Genomic DNA, 22,261 nt, shown 5'->3' on the forward strand with positions numbered 1-22,261 from the left:
TCATGGTATCTCATAAAACAAAATGCGCGATATTGACACATTGCTAAAAAAAAGTTTTATTCTAGAAGTGCCTCTTTAAAATCAATCAATTAACCAAACCAAAAATATATACACATTTCTATTGATGATAGACTAGTGTACTGCATATACAGAATCAGATCTATGCATTTAGACACGCACACATTGTTTTTGGACAAACAGACTATTAGACAAATGGGCTAGTTCCATCATTCAATAGACATGCAGTCAGACAGGCAGACACAATGAGGTGAGAACACAGGACAAAGACAAAGACAGCACTGAACAAAAACAATTGGCGCCAGCTAATGCTATCATCCTCGATAGCAACCATCACAGAAAACTACTTAGGAAATAGGCAAGCCAACTCACACTGACAGTTCAGTTGTGTTCTCTCTTTTACCTATACAATAAAGAGAAGGGGATGAGAGAGAGAAGAGGCTGTTCATACATAGTCAGACACCAGCAAAGGCCTGTGTTGCTGGGGGACTGTAAGTCTCTCTACCTCTCTTGGAATTGTAGAGCAACACGCAGGCGAGGACCAGGACAGCCACCACTAGCAGACAGCAGGCCACGATCAAACATTTCTTCCACGTTGCCATCTTCACTGTAGAGAGAGAGAGAGAGGAAGGGAGGAAGAGTGGGAGAGGTAGGGAGAGAGATGTAGGGAGAGGGGAGAGTGATGCAGGGAGAGGGGGGGAGGTAGGCAGGGTGTTTGTGAGAGGAAAAGGGTAAAGATCGAAAGACAGTTAGGGTGAGTGGAGATGAGGACAGAGTGGACAGAGGAGGATGGTTGAAAGAGAAAGTCAATCTTAAAGTTCAGAGTCAAACGTCCATCTGCTTCCTCCTCTTGGGGTCTGAACTTAAGTGTTCCCTTCAGTTCCCCCTCTCCTCCTCATCCCCCTATCTTCTGCCTTGCCACTATAGCTGCCGTAGTGCCAATATGGGGGGAAGCAGGCTGGATCTAATTGCTCTGGCTAATGAGTGCTAGCCACGTCGTGCTGAGGAGTCACAACCCATGGGAGCCTAGCGCGTTGCCACTAGCATCCGGATTGACTGTGCTCTCGCGTTAGCCGTCGGCGCTAACCACACCACAGGACATAGAGGGCAGAGTGGCTACGGGCCAAGGTTAGCTTTGTGGCGGGGAATTTAGCGTGGCTCATGCTAATCAACGCCACAGCAGAGGAGCTCATTGGGGTTCGTTAATAGTGGGGTCAGATAACCTTTCTGGCAGGCACTGAGGTGGAGGGATCAGATCAGACGGAAGTAAACTTGTCAGCTGTCACTGAAGCAGCCCCTGAACAGTGTTGTGAGAAGAGCAAAACTGTCGCTGCTGGTCCAAAGAGGGTCTTTTGTTTCTACACAAGTGGTACTGTGAACACAAATTAATCTAGACTGGTGCATCCAGTAAGAGCAGTAAATAAATGTGTCTATGGGGGAGTGTGTGTCTCTATGGTGTTGTGTGTGTCTCTATCGTGTTGTGTGTGGACTCCTGCTGTGTGTGGTGTTTGCTTGTCTCTCAAACTACTGTGATAAGTACAGCAGGGCCTTGCTCTACCTTCTCAGTGTGTGTGTGTGTAACTCTCACCATCTACGGTAACAGGCTGACTCTGGACCATGCTAGCGTAGTTGATGGCCTTGCAGTAGTAGGTGCCACTGTGCTCATTCCCCACTCCCTTGATCTGTTGTGACGCGCTGGATTGGGTTGAGGTGGTGAACAGCGGCTGGACGTTCCCACTTTGGTACCACTTAAAGGTGACAGGCGGGGAACCTTCCACCCCACAGATCAGATACATCTCATCTCCCTCTGTGACCCCCGACAGGTCTGGGGTGACGATGAGTCCTGGATTGGACAGAGGCACTGGGAGAGGGGTATTTCTGATGATTAAATAAGTGTGCAATAATGCTACAATCCAATGAAGCATGAATGTGCTTAATGATGTATACCATTCCACACTTTAACAGGCTCACCTATGACTGGTGTTGTTTTTTGCTGACCAACGCGTCGACTTTGGGGTTGTTCTGTGCCTCGCATTTATAGTCCTGTGTGTCGCTGTAGTGCTGGATGGTGATAGGGAAGATGGCCTGATGAATAGAACAAGTGATTGAAATTACAAAATGGACTGTTAATGTGGAGAGGTTACCTTCCAATGACATCAACATTACTTAGCGGCTACACGCATGACCACACTTAGCGGCTACACGCATGACCACACTTAGCGGCTACACGCATGACCACACTTAGCGGCTACACGCATGACCACACTTAGCGGCTACACGCATGACCACACTTAGCGGCTACACGCATGACCACACTTAGCGGCTACACGCATGACCACACTTAGCGGCTACACGTATGACCACACTTCGACTCAAAGGTTGTATCTGAGTCAAGAATGACATTTAAAACGGGTGTTCTTCACCGAAATTACAATTTCCCACATTTTCATTTTTGTTCCCCTTTAATATCATATTGTTGTGACAGATACTGCATCCATCCATGTTATCAGCATATCCTTATGAATATCCTTATTTTACCTGGTAAGTTGACTGAGAACACATTCTCATTTACAGCAACAACCTGGGGAATGGTTCATAGGAGAGGAGATGAATTAAACAATTGGAAGCTGGGAATGATTAGGTGGCCATGATATTATGAGGGTCGGATTGGTAATTCAGCCAGGACACCGGGGTTAACACCCCGTAGTCTTATGACATGTGCCATGGGATCTTTAATGACCAGAGAGTCAGGACACCAGTTTAAGATCCCATCCAAAAGACAGCACCCTACACAGGGCAATGTCCCCAATCACTGCCCTCGGGCATTGGGATCTTTTTTTTTTTGACCAGAGGAAAGACTGCTATTGTCCCTCAAACACCACTTCCAGCAGCATCTGGTCTCCCATCCAGGGACTGATCAGGACCAACCCTGCTTAGCTTTAGAGGCAAACCAGCACTGGGATGTAGAGTGTTATGCTGCTGGTGATTAACTAAATGAATTTATTCAAAGACAAGTGAGATTGACTTACTTTGGGTCACACATACAAGCCTTATGGCCTGTAGTAGTACCTTTTGCTTGGACAGGCAGCTTTGCACTGTACTTGGAGATCATCCTGGCGTCTGCTTTACATAAGTAATTCCCATTCGTGCTCCGTACCCCTACGGCGACATATATCCCATTGAAGCTGCCTGGCGTCAGTGTGTAATTGTCCTTGTAAATGGAGTATTTCACATGCGAAGCGCCGATTCTGTCAGAGGAGTAGTGGGTACTCTTGCAGGTTAACATGAGTTTCTCCCTTTCAAACACCTCTGTCGGATACATGGTCAGAACTGGCTGGGAAAACAGTTCTGTTGGGTGGATTAAAAAAACATTGATTACTCAACACTCTTGGAGGCCGAGTACATGTAAGAACATTCACGAGAAATGTTGTGATGAACAGTGATAAGGTAATAGCTGTGAATAGGATTGGCCAGGTTTTTCAGAAATCCTGGTTGGAAGATTCTGGATTTCCTGTTTATTCGCTCCTGATTCCAGGAAACTTCCAACCAGGATTTCTGGAAAACCTAGGAATTTAAGGAAAGTTCACCAGAATTTAACCCTAGCTGCGACTTGGTTATACACTGATAGAACAGATAATAGCTTTTTTGATAAGCTTTTTTTCAACAGCTAACACCACATTCTACATTTCAGATTCCTTATAAATCCATTCACTCAGCTGTAATCGTCACGTTTTCCGTTGCTCGCTTGACAACATTTCCCATCTCCAAACTGCACTCAAACTCCCCAGAGTGCTCGGCCAGGGCTCTCATGCTGTGGTTGGCTTTACTTTGACCAGTACTCAGCAGATTCTGTCCCTTGCTCAGGTAAACTTTGAGCCCAGAGCTGTTCTGGAGGTTACCACTGACACTGCAGGAGATGTCCAGATTGTCCCCTTCGATGATCATTGGTCCGTGTGGTCGGACAGAGATTACAGGTGTGATGAACAGCTCTGGAGGACAAAACGAGGAAAATTGGTCTGGAAGCTAAAGATTGAAAGCAAGAGACATTTCCCCAGACACATTTTATTAAGTTTCGGACATGGTTAAAATGATTAGAGATTAATTGAGAACAACAATAGGGTCCTGGACTAAAAAGGTATTTCAACTGAGAATCTCCACTGAATGTGTGTTTCAGTCCAAGACTAGGTTTAACCTGTGTCTTGGAAAGCGGCCCTAGATGTTCACCGCCATGTTCTGCTTTTGGGCTCCACTCACCTTTTACAGTGACAACCACATCGTTGCTGGCATTGGATTGTACCGAGTCTGGCAGCAGTATGACCCTGTAGTCACAGTGTAGCTTGTGGACGCCAGCGTTGTTGAATCACAGCCTAGTCGCCACCTGGTTGGTCATAATAATATAACAATGTTAAATGGAAAAGTAAACGTGTGTGCTTGCTACTTGAAGTATTGATGTTTGTGAAATAAGTTGTAGTGGGGGTAAAGAAACCTTAGCAAGCACACCCAATATTAACACACATGGTTGGCGTTGACCATCTCCTCAAAGGTCCTTGGAGTTCTTGTAGAAATAGAAGATGATAGCGCCGGACTCCTCGGGGGCCTTACACCCAACGGTCACCTCAACTCCCTTGCTGAACACACGCTTGTCGACGCTGAGGACTGGTGTCTGGGGGCCTGGATGGACACAAGTAAGAGTGAAAGCACGCGGACACACACAGATAAAAATCACATGCCATAGACAGAGTTACAAAAGCCCACATTCATGCAGGATACCAGTATTTTTATTGTCACATGCGCAGGATACAGCAGGTGTAAAACAGTACAGTGAAATGCTTAACTTGCAAGCTTTTTGGTCCACAATAGAGAAGAGTTGACAGAGTACTAACCTGTCACAGTCAGTTTCTCAGAGTTGCTGCTTAGCTCCTTGCCCAGTATGTTCACTTTGCATTTGTACTTCCCAGTGTTGGCCACTCTGGCCATGCACAGAGTACAGTCATGGCCAAATGTTTTGAGAATGACACAAATATTAATTTTCACAAAGTCTGCTGCCTCAGTTTGTATGATGGCAATTTGCATATATTCCAGAATGTTATGAAGAGTGAACAGATGAATTGCAATTAATTGCAAAGTCCCTTTTTGCCATGCAAATGAACTGAATCCCCCAAAAAACATTTCCACTGCATTTCAGCCCTGCCACAAAAGGACAAAAGGACCAGCTGACATGTCAGTGATTCTCTCGTTAACACAGGTGTGAGTGTTGACGAGGACAAGGCTGGAGATCACTCGGTCATGCTGATTGAGTTCGAATAACAGACTGGGAGCTTCAAAAGGAGGGTGGTGCTTGGATTCATTGTTCTTCCTCTGTCAAACATGGTCACCTGCAAGGAAACACGTGCCGTCATCATTGCTTTGCACAAAAAGGGCTTCACAGGCAAGGATATTCCTGCCAGTAAGATTGCTCCTAAATCAACCATTTATCGGATCATCAAGAACTTCAAGGAGAGCGGTTCAATTGTTGTGAAGAAGGCTTCAGGGCGCTCAAGAAAGTCCAGCAAGCGACAGGACCGTCTCCTAAAGTTGATTCAGCTGCGAGATTGGGTCACCACCAGTACAAAGCTTGCTCAGGAATGGCAGCAGGCAGGTGTGAGTGCATCTGCATGCACAGTGAGGCGAAGACTTTTGCAGGATGGCCTGGTGTCAAGAAGGGCAGCAAAGCCACTTCTCTCCAGGAAAAACATCAGGGACAGACTGATATTCTACAAAAGGTACAGGGATTGGACTGATGAGGACTGGGGTAAAGTCATTTTCTCTGATGAATCCCCTTTCCAATTGTTTGGGGCATCCGGAAAAAAGCTTGCCCGGAGAAGACAAGGTGAGCACTACCATCAGTCCTGTGTCATGCCAACAGTAAAGCATCCTGAGACCATTCATGTGTGGGGTTGCTTCTCAGCCAAGGGAGTGGGCTCACTCACAATTTTGCCTAAGAACACAGCCATGAATAAAGAATGGTACCAACACATCCTCCAAGAGCAACATCTCTCAACCATCCAGGAACAGTTTGGTGACGAACAATGCCTTTTCCAGCATGATGGAGCACCTTGCCATAAGGCAAAAGTGTTAACTAAGTGGCTCGGGGAACAAAACATCGATATTTTGGGTCCATGACCAGGAAACTCCCCAGACCTTAATCCCATTGAGAACTTGTGGTCAATCCTCAAGAGGCGGGTGGACAAAGAAAACCCCACAAATTCTGACAAACTCCAAGCATTGATTATGCAAGAATGGGCTGCCATCAGTCAGGATGTGGCCCAGAATTAAAGCCTTTGACACTTATGAAATGCTTGTAATTGTACTTCAGTATTCCATAGTAACATTTGACAAAAATAACTAAAGACACTGAGGCAGCAGACTTTGTGAAAATTAATATTTGTGTCATTCTCAAAACTTTTGGCCACGACTGTAGAGGTCACTCACACCAATGATTTGGACAAAAACAACACTGAAGTATTTTAATTCAGCGCATGCTGATAGCAAACTGTTTTCCCACGTTTGTCCTCCACAGAGTGCTTCTTTAGATAAAGGGGCCTCCCAGTGGGGTCTAATGCGGAGCGGACAGTTCTGTCAGGTTGAGACCCCCAGTCCGGGGGGCTCCCATCCCAAGGACGTCCCAGTAAACAGGCCCCCGCCAACCAAAGGAAAGGCATTTTGCTAAACAAACAGGCAAACAGATGTACTCCCAGGGGACCCATCGCTATTTTAGACAGTGCCGTCCCCACCCAATGTCACTCAGCAGGGCCCAGCGCCACCGAGTGGAAAACCACTGACAGGGGGGCAGAGGGTATGGGCAGTGCCAACCAGGGCACGAGCCATAGCGGACCCCCATAGAAAGGGTGTGTGAACTCTGACCAGTCTTGGCAAAGCCAATGAGTCAACTTTCCTGCTTAGAATGTGGTATTCTGCTATTCCAAGCACAGAATTGCTAATCTCGGTATGGTCAGGACAAGGCGTCCATCAACCACTGGCTAGCTGGACTCATTCCTCTGCCCAGTGCCTGGTTTTCCCCCTCTATCCTAACAGGAGGCGGCGGCGTGTGACACTGCTAACACATGAGTTCCCAAAGCCTTCCACAGTCTCGGACTCCAAAAGAGTGAAAACACTGATAAGACAAGAACCAGGAACCATTCTCATAGGATTTCCAGTATGTCAATACAGTTTTAGTTGTGTTAATACTACGATCAGTCACCTCTCAGTATAAGATATGTTGCTGTAAAACAGGTCCATAGCGTTAGAAAGAAGTAGATAAGCAAGAACATCCAGTCCCAAAGCACACTATCTACAAATACACAAACTTTCACAGAAAGGAGAAACAAAACAATAGCTGAATACATACCACTCCAAAAGAAAAACCTTAAATACACCGAGTTCCCCAGTTTTGAAAACTGCATTCACTGCACTCTTGACTATGCTATTTTAAGAATCTCTTCAAGAACACTTTAATACTTACATGCCTGCGATTCCGCCACTTGGCCTGGATGGAACAGAAGGGCAAAAAACACAGTACATCAACGTAAAGAAAATCCATAGTTCCTTATTTCCCCACCCAACCCAAAAACCTCCCTGAGGTAGATTATCATCAAGCTTCCTTACAGGTGGAGAGGAGTACAGAGGTTAGCAGTAGTAGTTGGGTGACCATCCTGAGTGAGGGCTGCTGGGGCTCCCACATCGGTGGTGGCTGTCCTGGGCTGATGCGACTGGAGGTTAGGAGGCTGAGGACTGACTGGGGGGGACAGTGGTGGGAGGGGAGGAGGGAGAGGACAGGGGAGGTGCTCTACCTCGGCCACAGAGTGGGCCGCCTGGCCGCTAGTTATCACAGCGAGCAGAGCCCTCAACTTGGCTTCATTTTCCAGGAAGTGACTGTTTCCTCAGGATGTGTGAGCTGCTGGCGCTTTGCTGTTTTGGAATGTTCTCTTTCTGGGCCGTGTGTGTAGTCAGACACTGCTCACCATGCTTAGGGTGCAGTAGGTAGGAGCTTACCTTTGCCACCCCCAGTGTCTGGGCCTCTGCAGGTACTATGGGGTAACATGGAGTGGGACACCCTTGCTTCTGTGCTCAGGAGAGCCTGTATCCTGAGGGTATGATATCACATTGTGCTCGTTCGTTACAGTTTACACCGTCGTAAATCCCAGCATGCCCTTCAAAGCTGTCAAACTACTGTTAGCTTACGCTCCTAGTTACGATTTTGTTTGTTTGAACTACTACTGAGCTACCTACCGCCAGACATATTATACCTTATTGGATGAACTTATTAAAACAAAATAAACAGTTTTACTATGATATACGACTCTTATCTTTGTACCAATATGAAATAAAAAATTATAAATATTAAAATGTATGCACTCACTACTGAAAGTCGCTCTGGTTGAGAGCATATGCTAAATTCAAAAATGTAAATGTACATTTCTTAAGGGCAGGGTAAGTTACTTTCTAAATGTAATCCGTTATGGTTACTAGTTACCTGTCCAAAATTGTAAAAAGTAACATTTTTGGATTACCATAACTCTAACGTAATCTTCTTACTTTTGGATTACTTTCCCTTTAAGAGGCATTAGAAGACAAAAAGGATACATCAAACGCATTTGGTATGTCATGGTGGTCTCTGACTCGCTCAGGTTGAATAAACTTGCACTTTTTTTCAATGCCGACTTGAATGTCATTGAGAAAACAGAAAGGTGTCCATGTATTTTTTCACTCAAGAACCAGCAACCTCTTTATACCCCCTTAACTGATTACATGTAATCTGATTACAAAACAAACTAAGCTTTTACACTACCAGCAAAATTATTATAATCAGATTACAAAAAAAACTAGATTACTTCTTGTATTACTTTTAAATTCACTTTACAATTTTTGCCTGAGATCCAATTGGACAAGATAGTGTGAGACTGGACTTATCTTAGCTCCTTGCTCCAGTTAAAGCAAACTTACCTGTACTTCCAGACCAGTAGGACTCTACTCCATGTCTAAACTCAGATAGTGGACTGCTAGTTGGCAAGTATCATTGGTTGTTATCAATTAAACTGTCTCTCTTTATACCGAGGCTTTCTTGACCTTTAACCATAGACAAACCAATGACATGCAAAACAGAGAAACAGTTAACAAAGTTAAGGCCTCTATTCTATGTGTCTCACTGAAGTGTTACAGATTGTACGATAGACATGTGAAGGTCATTTCCCATTGAGCCGAGATATGCAGCATTTATGGTGAATGCAGCGTCAGCTAAAGTAGAAACATTGGCATATAATTTCAATCGCTCTATAACTTCCGCGATACGGATTGAATAGAGCCCTAAATCAGATTTTATTCAGAACATTCATGAAATACCAAACAAAGAATAAATACAAGGATTCAGAATGAAAAACTAAAACAAAATGTAGCAAGCAGCACCTCGAATCTCAGGCTTAATTAAGTCTATGAAAAATATTTAAATCATCTCTTTGCTATGAAATTCATACCAGGACTGATTTTCACATCACAGACACTCACTCAAGGGAGTTTTTTTGAAGCGTCTGGTGAGAAGGATAATTAATATGCCTGATAAAAAAGTATAATATATATATTTTTTTTAAACATTCCAGATCAACCGATATGGTAATGACATGAATATTGTGACGCAATAGCAGATACATTTGTCTTACACAATACATGTAGAACTTCATAATGAGAGCATGAACATTAACACAAACATGAAAACACACACCACCAACAAAAAAACACCAGGAAAACCAGCACTGTTGAGTATTTGGTTTATTTTACTGACTTCATCTCCTGTCCTATAAACCAGTCAGCAAAGCAGTCTTCCGTCACAGAGAAACACCTGATTGCTTTCATTTCTCCTAAGTATTCAAAGTTGATTTTGTTTCCATATCTAAAATGTTAAAACTCAAAGCAGGATATCTAGAGATGTGAATCTGAGCATGGCTGACAGACAGCGTTGTGGGGTTTTGCTGTAGGTGTCAGTGAAAGCAGTGGAGGCTGCAGTACCTCCTCCGTACCCTAGAGGGTGAGCTACTGAGCGTACTGGGGCTTGGTTATGACCGCGAGTGCAGCCGCTTTCTACAGAATGCATGGCATGTGTTACCGGTTACCCTGCCCGGTTCAGTCCACAGGCAAAGCATTATTGTCCATTCCTTTCTAGGGTGATAGCCAAGCTGAGGACTTTAGAGGCAAAAAGGTGAGGGTAGCATCCATGGGGGAGTACTGTATGAGGAGAGACACCGTGTGGGTGAGAGCGTCTGTGAAAGGGGGAGAAACAGTCCTCTCCCATCTCTCCATCCCACTGAGGTCCAAGGCAAACAAACACCAGCAAATTAAAAATATAAAATTACAAAAAACTGAGCAAAAAAAATAGTTTCAAAGAAAAACAGGAAGGTAATACAGAGCAAACCAAAAAAGCGACCCCTAATTAGAGGCACATTAATGGCGATACCGCACTTGGAGCGAGTGTTGAGGGGTAAACCCTTCTGGCACCTCAGGACTCACTGAACTGATTTTGACCTTCTTAGTTCGTCACATCAAGAGTAACACCAGACCTTGTGGCAGTCAAACCTCCGTGAGTCTACCATGCAGAGACGTCGTGGTATTATGTGGTGTTGAGCTAGTGTTGGAGGTTGACAGGAGGAGCTGTGGCTTTTGACAACAAGGACACTGAACTGAAGAAGAATCATTGGAGCGTTACAGTGTATTTACCGGTGCATCGTATTACACCAAGTAAGGTCTGAAGTCACTCCTGTTTTTCAACCCAACTTCTCTATCCCAATCTTCTTGAAACTCCCTTTCTGCTAAAGAAACCAAACATGGCTGGCAAATAAAACCAAGGTTAAAAGAAAAAAAAACTAAGATAGACAAAAATTGCCGTAGACTTTTCTCCAAAAAGGATAGCAGGGTAGAGGTTGGTAGTTGGCACACAGGGGAAAGGGCTGCCTAGGGCTGGTGTGTGTGTTTCTGGGGACAGTCCATACACAGTTTATAAAGTCCTCATAAGCCTGTGTGCGAAGATGCAGCAAAGTAGCAGCAGAACCCCATTCCCTCGTCCCCATTGGTGTCAATGGGGACGAGGGGATGCAGTGGGCGCTGTGTTTCTTCTCGCCCAGCCTCGGGGTGCTTCTGGCTGGGGTTAGGTCTGTAGGAAAGACTGGGGCTGGGCATGGGTCAAGCAGGCCTCAGCCAGAGCTCTGGAACTGATACTTCAGGACCCCAGCAAACTGCTCCGTGTCTCCCAGTGCTGGGGCTCCTCAGGCGGGTATGGCTCAGCCGATGAGTGGGGGGGTCTGGAGCTGGAGCAGCAGAAGCTTGGAGGCTGTAGAGAGCTCCTAGCTAATTCATTATTGCTTTGCAGGTAGGGCAGACAAGTAGCATCAATCTTGGGAATAGAGCTGAGCAATAGTCACCCATTGCGCTATGGACATGGGGTCAGCCTTTGGGCATAGGACAATGGAGATGAATGGCAAAGGTTGGTGAGTTTAGCACAATTGGGTGAGGGAGCATGGATGCAACGTCTGGTTAGTCCTACAGTATAGCATGGTAGTGGACATCTGTATGGGCATCGGTTTGTGTCCAAGGCTGTGGGCCCACTTTGGGCTCATCTGTGCTCTGTTCTACACTTCACCTTCTCTCACACCAGATGCGCCCCGTCTGTCAAAGTGCCTGGCCGTTTCAGGGGAAAAGCCTGTAGTCCACCATCTTGTACGCGAACAGTGAGAGAAAGTCTATTAGCTACAGCGGGGGGGGGGGGGCTTTCGATAAGGGTCGTGCGGGCGTCCATGAGCCACGCCTTTCAGGTCCAGAGTCGTGTGTGAGAGAGGGAATTGTCCATCTCTCGATAGCCTCTTGACCCCGATGCATAGAGGTCATAGAAAGTTAATGTAGAGGTCATTCCGAGTTCATTCAGGTAGCGACACCGCCTGTCTCCCCCAGCCAAGGCTGGAACCTTTAAAATAGACCTATTATTCATCTCTGTATACACGCAATTAAATATACACGCTCCTCAGCACAGCCAAGTCTACAATCAATAGCTTCATAATAAGAATATGAATAAAACGATCAAGAATAATCATGTAAGTCAACATCATAACACAAGTTTGTCAGCAGCCATCACTATAGAACATTCAGGGGTGGTAACAATTGCATATGTACATTAGAAGTCATTTACATCCTGGCTCCGAGGGTGAGAGGTCAGGGGTCAAAGCTAAAGTTCGGGGGGGGTGGGGGTGACGCTGAGGGGTTATCTGAGCCTCTTCTCCGCTGAGTAGATGGACATGTAGTAGTCGTTGCTGCCCACCGCCAGGTGGGGCTGTTGGGACACAGGGAGAGAGAAAGAGAAAGAATATAATGGACTCAAAGACGGTGTAAAAACATTCATTTTCCAAACCATTTAGTGTAATTAGGTGTGATGAAGACATGTACAGTTTAGCAGGTCTTGCAGAGTATAGTTTAAGAGACATAGGGATAACTCCTTGTACCCACGCAATTCCAACTTATTCACTTTAATGGATAATTCCCCCAAATCGTAGTTCCCGTGTTACGTTATCTAGTTGGGAATCAGCCTACTATGAAGAAGGTAAGAATGCCATAGTACCCAGTAGGGATGGAAGGCCAAACAGCTGATAGCCCCGATCCTTTGGCCCATGAAACCGTCATAATACTTGATGTTGCTGATCACGTCACCGTTGGAGTTGTACACTGCTATGAACTGGTTCATCGATCCACTGGGAGAGGATGGAGAGAACGAGAGAATGAAGAGTGAGAAATTAGCTTCATAGCTGCTATACCAAATGTATCAAACGTTGAAATCGTCAGACTGTCCCCCACCTTTCATCCGTTGATATAGTATTGACCACATTTAATTCCTCAAAGTGAGTTTAGACCATAGAGTTTGATAGAGGGCTAAAACGGGTTGTAACCATCTGGAGTCCTCTATCGAACTCTATGGTTTAGACCAATTATGAAGGCCCTTCCTGCCGCGTGCCGTAAACCTGTGAACTCACCAGGCGAACAGGTTGGCCTGTGGATGGATGTCCAGCGCCGTTAACCCCTTCACCGTCTGCAGCACGTTCACAGAGTCCGGCGACCGCAGCTCGAAAAACCGCACGTCTCCATCGACACTGGGGAGGAGGATGAAGGAGTCCAAACAGTACATGACATGTCATCACATCCATTTAGATCTACAGGAAGTAGGGCTGCTGGTCTTGGACCAAGCCACAGACAGCGAGAGAACTAGAGCGTGTGAGAGAGTCAAGAATAGTAGTATGACCAAATCTGGACACCCGACCGTCACAGAAATAATCCATCAATCAACCAACCATTCAATCAACCATCAACGAGCACTACCTGACACTAATGATTTTGCCGTCCGTCTGCTTCTGCAGGTGGGCCTTGACCACCCAGGACGAGTGTTCCCGGTACGTCATCACACGACTGTGGGGAGACACAGAGGAAAAGCATCATCAACTTCAGTCCACCTACAACCATGTTGTTGTTCACAGGAGACAGAGGCAGATGTGAAAAGTAAGCAGCGTGAGTGGATGGACTCCCACACAGTTCATCAACATGCAAGACGCCACACAGTGTAAAAGTGACCGGTGTATGAGAATTTAAAGCAGTGCCGTTGTGTTGAACGGAGTCTAAGTTATCAATCAATCAAATGTATTTATAAAGCCCTTTTTACATCAGCAGATGTCACAAAGTGCTATACAAAAACCCAGCCTAAAACCCCAAACAGTAAGCAAGGCTGTATTGTGTGTATATGGCCACTGGGTGTCGCCATAAGTACATGGGTATAAGCACTATTGGACAGCCCATCTCCATGGTAACAGCATCCTTGAGTGACAAGACACTGTGATTGAAGATTGAGGAGGAAGTTGCCCCTAAGCACAGATCTAGGCTCTAGATGACCTAACCCCAAATCCTAGCTTTAAGAAGCAGAAAACAAATCTGACTCTGGGCCAGCAGTAAGAAGCAATCAGAAAGCCAAAGTGAGGACCAAAACCTATCCCTGTTCCCTCGGCGAAAATAGTTACTCTGTAAGAGTGTGCATGATTGTGTGTTCGCCTGAGTGTGTATGCGATGCGTGTGTTTGCTTCGCCCTCTACTGGTTTTAAAGGAGAGCACAAAGGGAAAGGGTTCTAGTCTCAGTGCCTGAGGGGAAGCTCTTAAATGAACATTAGTTAAAGATTTATGGGACACTACGGCTTAATTGCCCTGTTTTCTCTTTGGGGGTGAACTAAAATAATGTTTCGCTGTGGGGGTGGGGCATTTGAAGATGCGCACGACCGTGTTCACACAGGATGTGGCAGGAGAGCTGGGAGCTCCCAGGTGAGAATACAGCAGAAATCAGAGATATGAGTCATGAAATAACCACCAGTTTATTAGGTACACCACCCCGTTCATGAAACTAGATCGCTCCTACAGAGAGTCAGTCAGGTGGCTGTGACTTGCTATATAAAGCAGGCAGACAGGCATCAAGGCATTCACTTACTGTTCGGTTGAACGTTAGAATGGGAAAAACGAGTGACCTAAGCGATCGTCGGTGCAAGACGCTCCTGTACCTCAGAAACGGCCGCCTTTCTGGGTTTTTCATGCACAACAGTGTCTAGGGTTTACTGAGAATGGTGTGTCAAACAACAAACATCCATTCTGTGGCAGTCCTGTTGGCGAAAACAGCTTGTTGATGAGAGAGTTCGAATGAGAATGGCAAGAATCGTGTAAGCTAACATGCGGGCCACAAACAGACAAATAATGGCGCAGTACAGCAGTGGTGTGCCAAACAGCATCTCGGAATGCACAACTTGTCAGTCATTATCACGGATGGGCTATTGCAGCAGACAATCACACCGGGTTCCACTCTTATCAGCTAAAAACAAGAAGAACTGGGTCCAGTGGACACGTGATCACCAAAATTAGACAATCGAGGAGTGGAAAACATTGCCTGGAGCATGACAGCAAGTTCAGTTTACTTGAGTGGCCTGCGTAGTCCCCAGACCTCAACCCAATACAGCATCAGAACGTACCGACGTTCAATCTGCGTGTGGAGCATTTTCCGACGCCTTGGAGAATGCCCCGAATAATTGAGGTTGTTTTGGAGGCAAAGGAGAGTCCGACCCAGTACTAGATTGGTGTACCTAATAAACTGTCCGCTAAGTGTATATGAGATGACTTGAGAAAAAAATGATTAACAGCTTTACCTATTTTGCTTTGCTCATACGATTTTACATTGTGTCTGATGCTAATTAAGGGGATAAAATATATCAGATGCTAATGAGAGTTTCATAAAACATTAAGACACACAGCTTCTCTTTGTGCTACTGGGAATAAGAAACCCTATGATTAGTAATGAATTAGGAAGATTAGAAGCTCATTCACGTTTACCTCAAGTCACATTTTTGACAGAATAATGTGATGAGGTACGTGTGCGTGCAAGGATGATCCTCATTGTTGACGCCTATATGAAAGTCAAGGTGTGGAGGCAGCATTAAAAGTGTGTCTCTGCGTTTGTGTGAGCACACGAGCGTGTTTGCGTGTGTGCGAGTGAGACCACTCACCACTCGTTGGCGCCCATCCTCCTGTCATAGAGGCGGACCGAGCCGTCGCCCAGCCCCGCTGCGATGAGAGACCGCTGTGAGTCACATGATAGGCAAGTCACACAGCTGTCTGCCCCCGTTGGGATGTCCTGGTAGACACACACACACACACACAATTAGTTCAAGCAATGTGGGGGGAAAAAACGTAATTACATAGTCGTTGCCGTGACATAATGAACGTTGTGGTTGTCACGGCGCTCATTAAACATTGAGTAACTGGCTAACAACTCGATCAATCACGTCTACAGCTGACTGATGGAGAATGTCGTCTGGGTTCTGCCGTCAATACAGCCAGAGACAGGGCAGGGCTCGCATACTTCCCATACTACTGTCTCTCAAATAAAGGGTTAACAGGTTGAATGGAAATACAACCAATAATGTTGAGCCAGCTGCTGAATACCAGGATGCATACAGTGCCTTCAGAAAGTATTCATACCCTTGGACTTATTCCACATTTTGTTACAGCCTGAATTCATAATGGACTAAATAGATTTTTTTTCTCACCCATTATTCTGTACATGCTTCCTTCTTTTCACTTTCATTTAGGTTGGTATTGTGGAGTAACTACAACGTTGTTGATCCATTCTCAGTTTTCTCCTATCACAACTATTCAACTAACTGTTTTAAAGTCACCATTGGACTCATGGTGAAATCCCTGAGCGGTTTCCTTCCTCTCCGGCAACTGAGTTAGGAAGTTAGGCTGCATCTTTGTAGTGAATGGGTTTATTGATACACCATCCAAAGTGTAATTAATAATTTCACCATAATCAAAGGGATAGGTCTGCTTTTGTTTTTTACCCATCTACCAATAGGTGTCCTTCTTCACAAGGCATTGGAAAACTTCCAAGGTCTTTGTGGTTGAATCTGTGTTTGAAATTCACTGCTCGACTGATAATTGTATGTGTGGGGTACAGAGATAACGCAGTCATTCAAAAATCATGTAAAACACTATTATTGCACAGAGTCCATGCAACTTATTATGTGACTTTTTGAGCACATTTTTACTCCTGAACTTATTTAGGCTTGCCAAAACAAAGGGCAAGCCTAAATAACTTGAATAACTAGACTCAAGGCAAATTTGTAAAAAATTCTAAAAACATCCACTTCGACATTGGCCTGTGACACAAAATCTCAATTTAAATACATTTTAAATTCAGGGTGTAACAACAAAATGTGGAAAAAGTCAAGGGGTGCGAATACTTTCTGAAGACACTGTAAACCGATATGCAAGAAAGAATGGGAAAGTACGCATAGTTCCACAGATTGTCATAATGCTCCCAATGCACCCATTGGTCAAAACTTGTAGAAAGGATTTGAGATATGTCACCTGAGAAATCATGGATGTGCAGAGGCACCTGTGACATTTCAAAACAACGTCATTGATAAACATGTTAGTTATGTTCAGTGTGTTTCTCTTCACCTGGACCTTCATCTCCCTCTCCGTGTCCCAGATCCTGATGACCCTCACGTCTCCAGACGTCATCAGCAGCCCCGTCTCCTGCTCCCAGTCTACCACCATGCCTGCACCTAAGAGAGGACGCTGGTTAGTAACACACACAGACAGAAAGATACAAGGGAACACACACAGGCAGAAACACCATTGACAAAGAACCAGCTGTCAATGCCTGGGACTCGGAGGCATGATCTACCAGCTGAGCATGGGTTCTGATACACTCAGACTGGCGGATGTAAACAGGAAACACACCATCTGAGTCAATTGTGGGTCTAATGAAGGGTCACGGTCATCATCCGTCAGGATATCACTAATACCTATCCAACCGATAGGGGCTAGGGGTCGATTTGGAAGTGGACAAAAGCCTGAGACAGTTGCCAACCCTGTGACTCACAACAGGCTGAGGTTAAAAGATCCACTCCCCTAGGGAGGCGCACAATTGGCCCAGCGTCGTCCAGGTTAGGGGTTTGGCGGGGCAGGGGGGGGGGCTTTACTTGGCTCATCGCACGCTACCGTCTCCTTGTGGCTGACCTTGGACGCCTGCAGGCTGACCTTGGACGTCAGGTGAACAGTGTTTCCTCCGACACATTGGTGCGGCTGGCTTTCGGGTTTAGCAGGCGAGTGTTGAGCGCGGTTTGGTGGGTCATGTTTCGGAGGACTCTTGACTCGACCTTCGCCTCCCGAGCACGTTGGGGAGTTGCAGCGATGAGACGAGATCAAAATTGTGAGGGGAAAAAAAGGGGGTCAAAAAACAAACAAAAGACCAACTTCTCCACCAGATGTTACTACTGGCAGGCTGCAGTGACAGGGTGTCACACCCAGAAAGAGTGAGAGAGAGATTAGAGAGAGAGCGAGATTAGAGAGAAAGATGTTATTTTCATATTGTAAATATCCAAAGTAAGCTTCGGCAATATGTACATTGTCACATCATGCCAATAAAGCAAATTGAATTGAAAGAGAGCGAAAGACAGAGATTAGAGAGAGAAAGAGAAAGACAGATTAGAGAGAGAGAAAGACAGAGAGATGAGGGAGAGAGAGATTAGAGAAAGACACCGAGAGAGAGAGGAGAGAGAGATTAGAGAGAGAAAGACAGCAAGAGAAAGAGAGATGAGATAAAGATAGCGAGAGAGAGAGATTGGAGAAAGATAGTGAGAGAGAGAGAAAGACAACGAAAGAGATTAGAGAGAGAAAGAGATTAAGACAGAGAAAGACAGAGATGAGAGGGAGAAAGACAGCGAGAGAAAGACTGCGAGAAAGATGAGAGAGAGTAAGACAGAGAGAGATTAGAAAGAGAGAGTAAGACAGAGAGAGAGATTAGAAAGAGAGATTAAGACAGATTAGAGAGAGCGAGCGAAAGAGAGTAAGACAGAGAGAGATGAGAGAAAGAGAGAGAGAGAGAGAGATTAGAGAAAGATCGTGAGAGAGAGAAAGATTAGAAAGAGAGAGTAAGAGAGATTAGAAAGAGAGAGAAAGACAGATTAGAGAGAGAGCGAAAGAGAGTAAGACAGAGAGAGAGAGAGAGAGATAGTGAGAGAGAGAGATTAGAGAGAGAAAGACAGCGAGAGAAAGAGTAGAGAGAGAAAGACAGAAAGACAGATGAGAGGGAGAAAGACAGCGAGAGAAAGACAGCGAGAGAGATGAGAGAGAAAGACAGAGAGAGAGATTAGAAAGAGAGATTAAGACGGATTAGAAAGAGTGAGAGAAAGACAGATTAGAGAGAGATTAGCGAAAGAGAGAGCGAAAGAGAGTAAGACAGAGAGAGATGAGAGAAAGAGAGATTAGCGAGAGCGAAAGAGAGAAAGACATGAAAGAGAGATTAGAAAGAGAAAGATTAGTGAGAGGGAGATTAGCGAGAGAGAGAAAGACATATTAGAGAGCAAGAGATTAGAGAGAGCAAGAGATTAGAGAGATTAGAGAGAAAGAGAGAGACAGCGAGGGAGAGTGATTAGAGAGAGAGAGAAAGACAGAAAAACAGCGAGAGAGAGAGATGAGAGAATAAGAGAGAGAGAGATTACAAAGAGAAAGAGAGATAAAGACAGAGAGAGATTAGCAAGAGAGAGAGAGAGAAAAAGAGAGAGAAAGACAGATTAGACAGCAAGAGATTAGAGAGAAAGTGAGAAAGAGAGAAAGACAGAATAAAACAGAGATTAGAAAGAAAGAGAGAGCGATGAGAGATTAGAGACAAAGACAGCGAGAGAAAAACAGCGAGAGAGATTAGAGAGAGAAAGACGAGAGAATAAAACAGAGAGAGAGATTAGAAAGAGAGAGAGAAAGAGAGTAAAACAGAGAGATTAGAGAGAAAGAGAGAGATGAGAGAGAGGGAGAGAAAGAGAACGAGATTAGCGAGAGAGCGAAAGACAGAAATTAGAGAGAAAGAGAGAGGAAGACAGATTAGAGAGAGAGATTAGCGGGAGAGAGATTAGCGAAAGAGCGCAAGACAGATGAGAGAGCGCAAGACAGATGAGAGAGCGCAAGACAGATGAGAGAGAGCAAGACAGATGAGAGAGAGCAAGACAGATGAGAGAGAGCAAGACAGATGAGAGAGAGCAAGACAGATGAGAGAGAGCAAGACAGATGAGAGAGAGCAAGACAGATGAGAGAGCGCAAGACAGATGAGAGAGAGCAAGACAGATGAGAGAGAGCAAGAGATTAGAAAGAAAGACAGCGAAAGAGATAGATGAGAGCGAGATTAGCGAGAAAGACAGATGAGATATGAAAGATTAGAGAGAGCAAGAGATTAGAAAGACCGCGAGAGAGAGAGATGAGAGAGATTAAAGAGAGAAAGACAGCGAGAGAGAATTTAGAGAGAAAAACAGAGAGATTAGAGAGAGAGAAAGACAGCGAGAGAGATAAGAAAGAGAAAGACAGATTAGAGAGAGAGAGCGAAAGAGAGATTCGCAAGAGAGAGAAAGACAGAGATTAGAGAGAGAGCGAAAGAGAGAGATTCGCAAGAGAGAGAAAGACAGAGATTAGAGAGATGAGAGATTAGAGAGAGAGCAAGAGATTAGTGAGAGAAAGACAGCAAGAGAGAATTTAGAGAGAAAAACAGTCAGAGAGATGAGAGAGAAAAAAACAGAGATTTGAAAGAGAAAGAAAGACAGATTAGAGAGAAAGATTAGCAAGAGAGAGCGAAAGAGAGAGAGAAAGACAGATGAGAGATGAGAGAGCAAGAGATTAGAGAGAAAGTGAGAAAGAGAGTAAGAGAATAAAACAGAGATTAGAAAGAGAAAGAGAGAGATTAGAGACAAAGACAGGGAGAGAGAGAATTTAGAGAGAAAAACAGCGAGAGAGATAAAGACGAGAGAGAGAATAAAACAGAGAGAGATTAGAAAGAGAGAATAAAACAGAGATTAGAAAGAGAACAAGACAGAGATTAGAGAGAATAAAACAGAGAGAGATTAGAAAGAGAGAAAGAGATAAGAAAGAGAGAGAGAAAGAGATTAGCGAGAGAGAGCGAAAGAGAGAGCAAAAGAGAGATTAGAGAGAGGGAGAGAAAGAGAGCGAGATTAGCGAGAGAGCGAAAGAGAGATTAGCGAGAGAGTGAAAGAGAGATTAGCGAGAGAGTGAAAGACAGATGAGAGAGAGAAAAAACAGATTAGAGAGAGCAAGAGATTAGAGAGCAAGAGATTAGAGAGAAAGACAGCGAAAGAGAGATGAGAGATTAGCAAGAGAGAGCGAGAAAGACAGATTAGAGAGATTTTCCTCCTCCTACAAATCATGATCTCCTTCCTCTTCCCCATCATCAACAATCCCGACCCTGTTCTGTCTGTCTGGTCCAAATCCCTCACAGTCCTGTTTCAAAGCCCCAGCGTGGCTAGCTCTGGCGTCACAGCTGCGCGGGCTGTTAGCTAGCTCTGGCGTCACAGCTGCGCGGGCTGTTAGCTAGCTCTGGTGTCACAGCTGCGCGGGCTGTTAGCTAGCTCTGGCGTCACAGCTATGTGGGCTGTTAGCTAGCTCAGGCGCACATGCAGACACGTGGGGGAACACTTCACAGTTTACTCAGCCACCCACAGAGCTGGGACCCTCACACACACAAACATCTGTGATTCCCTCACACACATGCATGTGCACACACACCCACACACACACACACCCACACACACACACACACACGCATGCACACACTCACACACAAACAGAACGACTGGTCCCATTCAGAGACCAGAGACTGAGGGAGATGAGGCATTCCTTTGAAGTCTGGAGTTCTATGTTAGTGAGAAATTCCCATCTCTTGTTGATGAGGAGAGAGGGAGAGGAAGAGAGTGCAGCAGAGAAAGCCTAATCTTGCTTATTCAAACTTTAACTATTCCAGGCAGATAGTACTAAAGTCAATACTCACAAGCAAGGGTTGGAAACCCCAAATATTTCCAATCATTTAGTTCTGAACAGAAGCACCATTTTTTTTTCTCCATCCCAATGTTCTGACCAGCATAATAAAGTTCTGAACCGGTTTGAACCAGAAGAAAGTACCATTTTAGAGAATTTGGCAGTACGTCCAACCGGCCTCACACCTAACCTAGAAAACTAGCTGGCAGACAAAAAAAGAGAACCTTGTTAACCGGTTCCCATGCTTTTAAAATAATGGTTATGTTCCTGAACACTAGAGATCACTTTCGTTCCGGGTTCTGTTTCCGTCCTTTGAAAAAACGTCATTCTTTCCAGTTTTCGCTTTTGTTCCCTGAACCGGTTCCATCCCCTGCTTACAAGTCAAACTTACTGAACCCAATGTCAGAACCCAATGTCAAGATAACAAAACGGTCCACCCCATCTCATCTTTTTTCTATTCCCACTCCTTCACCACCTCAGGTTTTCCACCACTCACTCTAACACCTCTCTTTTTTCTTCACTCCCTCCATATAGTTCATCCCGAACCAACTCCAATCAAAAACATTTCTCAGGCGTTGAAAGATTTCCTTTGCTTTAGGTCACATCAGGGTCAATGCATTGAGTTCTTACACAGACTCTGTTACTAGTCAACTTCCCTAACATGAGAGAATCAGCAACATAACCAGGGATCTTAGAGGCCACACATAAATCAATAGCGACATTATAGATGGAGATGCGTGACTGAGGGAGTGGATGGGAGGTAGTGCTGGAGGCCCATTGTTCCTTAGTAACGACTGGCTTATAATTTAGTTAGCATTAGCATACTGTATAA

At 45.0% G+C, this 22,261-nt stretch overlaps 2 protein-coding genes across 9 annotated transcripts in view; both read right to left on the minus strand.

Moving 5' to 3' along the window:
* Positions 1-38: 38 nt before the first annotated feature.
* On the minus strand, positions 39-7,898 carry LOC106564926 (titin). 8 transcript variants are annotated; one of them, XM_045691263.1, is made up of 9 exons: positions 7,663-7,871; positions 7,520-7,543; positions 4,519-4,689; positions 4,273-4,396; positions 3,048-4,007; positions 1,990-2,103; positions 1,607-1,879; positions 524-625; positions 39-421 (listed from the first exon to the last, which is right to left on the minus strand). In XM_045691263.1, the coding sequence occupies exons 6-9, from the start codon at positions 2,051-2,053 to the stop codon at positions 387-389; spliced, it is 474 nt and encodes a 157-aa protein (XP_045547219.1). In that variant the 5' UTR covers positions 2,054-2,103; positions 3,048-4,007; positions 4,273-4,396; positions 4,519-4,689; positions 7,520-7,543; positions 7,663-7,871; the 3' UTR covers positions 39-386. The 8 variants fall into 8 exon arrangements, 3 of the variants coding, with proteins under 3 accessions (XP_045547219.1, XP_045547218.1, XP_045547217.1); XR_006757970.1 differs by having other exon boundaries at positions 39-625; positions 3,048-4,041; positions 7,663-7,898; XR_006757973.1 differs by having other exon boundaries at positions 39-625; positions 3,048-4,041; positions 4,534-4,689; positions 7,663-7,897.
* A 1,903-nt stretch (positions 7,899-9,801) lies between these two features.
* The window catches only part of LOC106564921 (regulatory-associated protein of mTOR), a 198,684-nt gene continuing 186,224 nt past the window's right edge, over positions 9,802-22,261 (minus strand). The window contains 6 exon segments of the mRNA XM_014131441.2: positions 9,802-12,364; positions 12,650-12,779; positions 13,059-13,175; positions 13,402-13,488; positions 15,612-15,739; positions 17,071-17,177. Of these exon segments, the coding sequence (XP_013986916.1) occupies positions 12,296-12,364; positions 12,650-12,779; positions 13,059-13,175; positions 13,402-13,488; positions 15,612-15,739; positions 17,071-17,177 (638 nt within the window). The 3' untranslated portion in view covers positions 9,802-12,295.

The sequence above is a fragment of the Salmo salar genome, chromosome ssa12, assembly GCF_905237065.1.
Source record: "Salmo salar chromosome ssa12, Ssal_v3.1, whole genome shotgun sequence".
Lineage (NCBI taxonomy): Eukaryota > Metazoa > Chordata > Actinopteri > Salmoniformes > Salmonidae > Salmo > Salmo salar.